The following is a 4995-nucleotide window of genomic DNA, read 5'->3' as shown; positions in this document are numbered from 1 at the left end:
TTTCTCCAAACTTACGGAATCTTACTTTTTGGGTGAGAGGGGGCGGATGATGAAGTCAGAGAAGAGGCAGCCTGGGCCTCCTGCCTGGGTACCCTCCATAGATCCCTCTCCACCTCCTGGTGCATCCAAAGCCAAGGCTGCCTGCCCTTCCTCCCTTCCCCTGCTTTCACCAAAACTCTGGGCACTGGACTGCTTGTTCCCTGGCTCACCGCCTGGAGGAAGCAGAAAGGCTTCATTCTCTTACTTTCCCCAGCCCCCTCGGGGGTACACCCTGGCAAATATGGGGGTGAGGACAGAGAAGCTCAGTTCATTACTTCCTGCCCTGAACTTGGGCACCTTGATGATTCCTCTGCCCCACCTACTCAACCTGTTGTTACTGTTTCGGTGCCTCCTCTTCACCAGACCAAGCTTAATCCCCAACATCCAGCAAGTGCCCGGCACATGGTAAAGGGATAGTGGCAGAAATGGACGCAAGGTCATGGCTAGGCTCCACGAGGTGGGAGGGCAGTCCCTGACAGTCACGGATGTCTGGCGGGGCGCTCACTCCACCTCGCCGCCCCGCCTCTGAGGGCGTGGCCTTGCCCCGGACACCAGTCCTGGGGAGGGGGTGTGGTCAGGGCGGGGCGTGCCAGCCCCACCCCCGGAGGAGTCACGTAGCTCTGCGGCATCCGCAGCCTCATTTACCAGAGGGCGCCAGGGCTGCAGTCGCATTTGTTTGCCGATCAGAACCCGAGGTGTGCTTGTGGCTACGGCTGCTAACTGGCTGCGCACAGGTAAGGCCAGGCGAGGCAGGAGCCACTCAACATCTCCGCTTCGTCTCCTTGGCTCTTCCCCAGCCATCCTCGTCCTGCTACCTGGGACTCCAGGATGTGCCCTTTCGACCCTTTCCTAACATCTTCGCTCCTTTCCGCATACTTGAAACCCCATGGCTCAACCTTTCCTGTTCTATTCCTCTTCAGCTCTCCCACCTGAACCTCAGCTTTTCCAATCCCAAATCCTCCTCTACTTGTTGGATATTTCCTTGGAGTCTGCATCTCCTACCCAGAGCATTTCCTGCTCAGCCTGCTCCCTCTCCTCCTAGGCTAGGTCCTCTCTGCAGTTCTCCTGCCTTCTCTGCCCACTAGTTTAGGTCTCTCCCGCTAACTGGTTAGCCTGCGTCACCATTACCTCCCCTCAGTCTCATCTCTCTCTCAGGCTCTCCACTCCTTTCAGCCTTGGTCCTCTGCCCTCCCGTCTGGGTGTCTGAGTTGTGGGGAATTGAAGTCTTCCTATTGCTATCCCTCCCGCCACGCAGGTGAAGTGCTCGCTGGGCACAGAGATGACCCGGAGGTGTCACTAACCCCAGTCTCCACACACTAACGCAGCTGACCCCCTGGACCCTCTTTCCTACAACACTGCAGCCCCACTGGGGCCAACCTCCGGTACTGGGTGGGAGTAGGCAATAGGCATAGGCAGGCAGGTTTGGAGTACAGAAAAGGAGAAGCTGCAGGAGCCTATGACTGGTATTTGTGCCACTCCTACTCCCTACCTGTTCTTCCAACCTTTTCCTCTAGAAGCTGAGAGAAGAGGGTGGCAGTAAGTACTTTTGCCTCATTCTGAAGCCTTGGAAGTAAGTACACTTTCCCTAGGGGTCCTGTGGAGGATGAGAAAAGGGAAGCTGGAAAAGCCAGGGCTTCTGCCTACCTCAACAAGGGGCTAAGTTCAGTGAAAGAAGGGTTGGCATCCTTGATTGGGCAGCAGATTCATCAGAAGACCTGTGGCTTCAGGGTTGCTCACCTCCCCACCCCCACCCTGCATCTTTCCCCAGGGCTGGGAAGGGTGCCTACCAGGGACAAAAGGAGATGTGGGAACTGGAGCCCTAAGCTTGCTAGCTGTCAGAAGGATTGGTGCCACTTGATGCCCAGGACTCATGCCAAGGACTGCTGCCCTGTTCCCAGCCCCTTGCTTGATGGGGGAGGCCATTTGGCCCATCTGGCCAGGAGAGGCAGCAGAGGAGGTAGTGGGTGAGGTCTGGCTTTTTTATCTTGTCTCCACTCCAGGGAGCTGTCACCATGCCTCACTTGTACCCAGCCCTTTCTGCTGAGCAGAAGAAGGAATTGTCTGACATTGCCCTCCGGATTGTAGCCCCGGGCAAAGGCATTCTGGCTGCGGATGAGTCTGTAGGTAAGTGGACATCTGTAGCCAGGTAGGGTACAGGTGGCTAGGGGACCCTGTGGATGTTCTCACTGCCTTTCTTTGTTTGCCCCCAGGCAGCATGGCCAAGCGGCTGAGCCAAATTGGGGTGGAGAACACAGAGGAGAACCGCCGGCTGTACCGCCAGGTCCTGTTCAGTGCTGATGATCGTGTGAAAAAGTGCATTGGAGGTGTTATTTTCTTTCATGAGACCCTCTACCAGAAAGATGATAATGGTGTTCCCTTCGTCCGAACCATCCAGGATAAGGGCATCGTCGTGGGCATCAAGGTGCAGCCCCTGGCCCTGCTCTGAATGGAAGCTGGGTGTGAAAATAAGCTTGTGTAGGAGGGGTAGCAAGGAGAATCCTGCCTGGATTCGACCCTCTGCTTGTTCTTCCCCTACAGGTTGACAAGGGTGTGGTGCCTCTAGCTGGGACTGATGGAGAAACCACCACTCAAGGTATAGGATGGGTGGGCTTGAGGACCAAAGCGGTGTTAGATAGTTGATGCTGGTAAAAGAGGGGCAGAGTAATGAGGTTAGCACTGTGCTTGCAGGACTGGATGGGCTCTCAGAACGCTGTGCCCAGTATAAGAAGGATGGTGCTGACTTTGCCAAGTGGCGCTGTGTGCTGAAAATCAGTGAGCGCACGCCCTCTGCACTTGCCATTCTGGAGAATGCCAACGTGCTGGCCCGTTATGCCAGTATCTGCCAGCAGGTGTGTGTTGGGAGGGTGGTGAGCTAGGTGCCCTGTATGCCTGGTGGGGAGAGAGTTACAGGGCTTTCTTCATCTCCCCTACTGCCCCTCCCAAGCATCTCTGCTCTTGCCTGCAGAATGGCATTGTGCCTATTGTGGAACCTGAAATATTGCCTGATGGAGACCATGACCTCAAACGTTGTCAGTATGTTACAGAGAAGGTGAGTCCACACCTGGGCACACAAACATACTGCAGGGACAGCTCGGCAGGAGTGTGTGTTCCCCAGAGCCCCCAGCTTAGATCCAGGCACACTTTCCCCTGGCACTTTTTCACTTGATCCTGGCACAGGCCTGTGATCTGAGCCTTTACTGAGCCCTCACAGTCCGTGCCCATCTACCCCTAGATAGGGAGCATCAAGCAGTAACCAGTGGGGGCCCAGACCCTTAGTAAACCTCCTCTAATCCCCACCCAGGTCTTGGCTGCTGTGTACAAGGCCCTGAGTGACCATCATGTATACCTGGAGGGGACCCTGCTCAAGCCCAACATGGTGACCCCTGGCCATGCCTGTCCTATCAAGTATACCCCAGAGGAGATTGCCATGGCAACTGTCACTGCCCTGCGTCGCACTGTGCCCCCAGCTGTCCCAGGTACTACCCAGCTCCCTAACCTGCTCCTATCCCTAAGGCCCATCTTCAGGTCCTTCTTGTGGCCTTCAGGGGTTCCCTATCCTGGAAAAATTGGGAGTCACCAGTCAGTTTGTCTTCTTTCCTCCACACTAGGAGTGACCTTCCTGTCTGGGGGTCAGAGCGAAGAGGAGGCATCACTCAACCTCAATGCCATCAACCGCTGCCCCCTTCCCCGGCCCTGGGCGCTTACCTTCTCCTATGGGCGTGCCCTACAAGCCTCTGCACTCAATGCCTGGCGAGGGCAACGGGACAATGCTGGGGCTGCCACTGAGGAGTTCATCAAGCGGGCTGAGGTTGGGAGCTACAGTTGGTGGTGGGTGGGGCAGCACCCAGAGGCTATAGCCTGGGCAGGGCTTGGCACCTGCGGGCTGGCTCAGCCTGCTTACTCCATGCTCCCTTTTGCAGGTAAATGGGCTTGCAGCCCAGGGCAAGTATGAAGGCAGTGGAGAAGATGGTGGAGCAGCAGCACAGTCCCTCTACATTGCCAACCATGCCTACTGAGTATCTACTCCATACCACAGCCCTTGGCCCAGCCATCTGCACCCACTTTTGCTTGTAGTCATGGCCAGGGCCAAATAGCTATGCAGAGCAGAGATGCCTTCACCTGGCACCAACCTGTCTTCCTTTCTCTTCTCCCTCCCCCTCTCTCATTGCTGCACCTGGGACCATAGGATGGGAGGATAGGGAGGCCCTCATGACTGAGGGCAGAAGAAATTGCTAGAAGTCAGAGCAGGATGGCTGGGTCTCCCCCTACCTCTGCCAGCTCCCACAATTTTCCCATGATGGGGTAGCTTCTCCTTGGGCTCTCATTCTTGCTTGCCCTGTCTCCTGGGATCAGAGAGTAGTACAGAAGCCCTGACTCATGCCTTGAGTACATACCATACAGCAAATAAATGGTAGCAAAACATGCTACTTTGCCTGTCTGTTTTACACATCAAATTCCCACCTCCCAGTTTCTGATCTCTGCTAATTCTATCTCTGGGCCCTCTGACTCTGGGGGTGGAGAGGGTAGGATTTGAGTTTTACTCGGCTTCAAGTTTATGGAGGAAGGCACATGCAGTCCCCATCCCCAGCTCAGGCTCTTGCTTTCTTGATGTCCAAGTCTGGAGTGGGGCAATGAGGAAGATTGCAAGTCTTCTAGGGACTGCCACATCAGTGGCACTGGGCTGCAGCTACAGAAGGATGGAGTGAGGCCAGACTGGTAACTCCTGAAGGCAGATTTGTGCAAGGCTTAAAGCAGGGAGGCAGCAGGACAGGCTGGGATAAGAGTGGGTGGGAGAGTCTCTCCCATCTCGCAGTGTTGAGCCCAACTGGGACCTGACACGTTCCACTAGGGGGAGCCACACCAGTAAGCGCTAGCGAGCACCTGGACTCCTGCCCAAAGAGGAAAACCCAGGCTCTGCGGGCTGCCAGGGCTGAGCAGGGCATCTAGGAGGTTGCC

General features: G+C 55.9%; 1 protein-coding gene across 4 annotated transcripts; it reads left to right on the top strand.

The window, feature by feature from the left end:
• Nucleotides 1–656: 656 nt before the first annotated feature.
• LOC105476233 (aldolase, fructose-bisphosphate C) lies at nucleotides 657–4463 on the top strand. 4 transcript variants are annotated; one of them, XM_011731973.3, is made up of 10 exons: nucleotides 668–773; nucleotides 1554–1575; nucleotides 2040–2163; nucleotides 2250–2461; nucleotides 2578–2632; nucleotides 2728–2888; nucleotides 3005–3088; nucleotides 3341–3515; nucleotides 3648–3847; nucleotides 3960–4463. In XM_011731973.3, the coding sequence occupies exons 3-10, from the start codon at nucleotides 2052–2054 to the stop codon at nucleotides 4053–4055; spliced, it is 1095 nt and encodes a 364-aa protein (XP_011730275.1). In that variant the 5' UTR covers nucleotides 668–773; nucleotides 1554–1575; nucleotides 2040–2051; the 3' UTR covers nucleotides 4056–4463. The 4 variants fall into 4 exon arrangements, with proteins under 4 accessions (XP_011730251.1, XP_011730275.1, XP_011730260.1 ...); XM_011731958.2 differs by having other exon boundaries at nucleotides 669–773; nucleotides 1554–1609; XM_011731966.2 differs by having other exon boundaries at nucleotides 685–773; nucleotides 1557–1609.
• Nucleotides 4464–4995: the final 532 nt, after the last annotated feature.

Source organism: Macaca nemestrina, chromosome 17 (genome assembly GCF_043159975.1).
Source record: "Macaca nemestrina isolate mMacNem1 chromosome 17, mMacNem.hap1, whole genome shotgun sequence".
Classification (NCBI taxonomy): Eukaryota; Metazoa; Chordata; class Mammalia; order Primates; family Cercopithecidae; genus Macaca; species Macaca nemestrina.
This window is presented reverse-complemented; position numbering and strand designations above follow the sequence as displayed.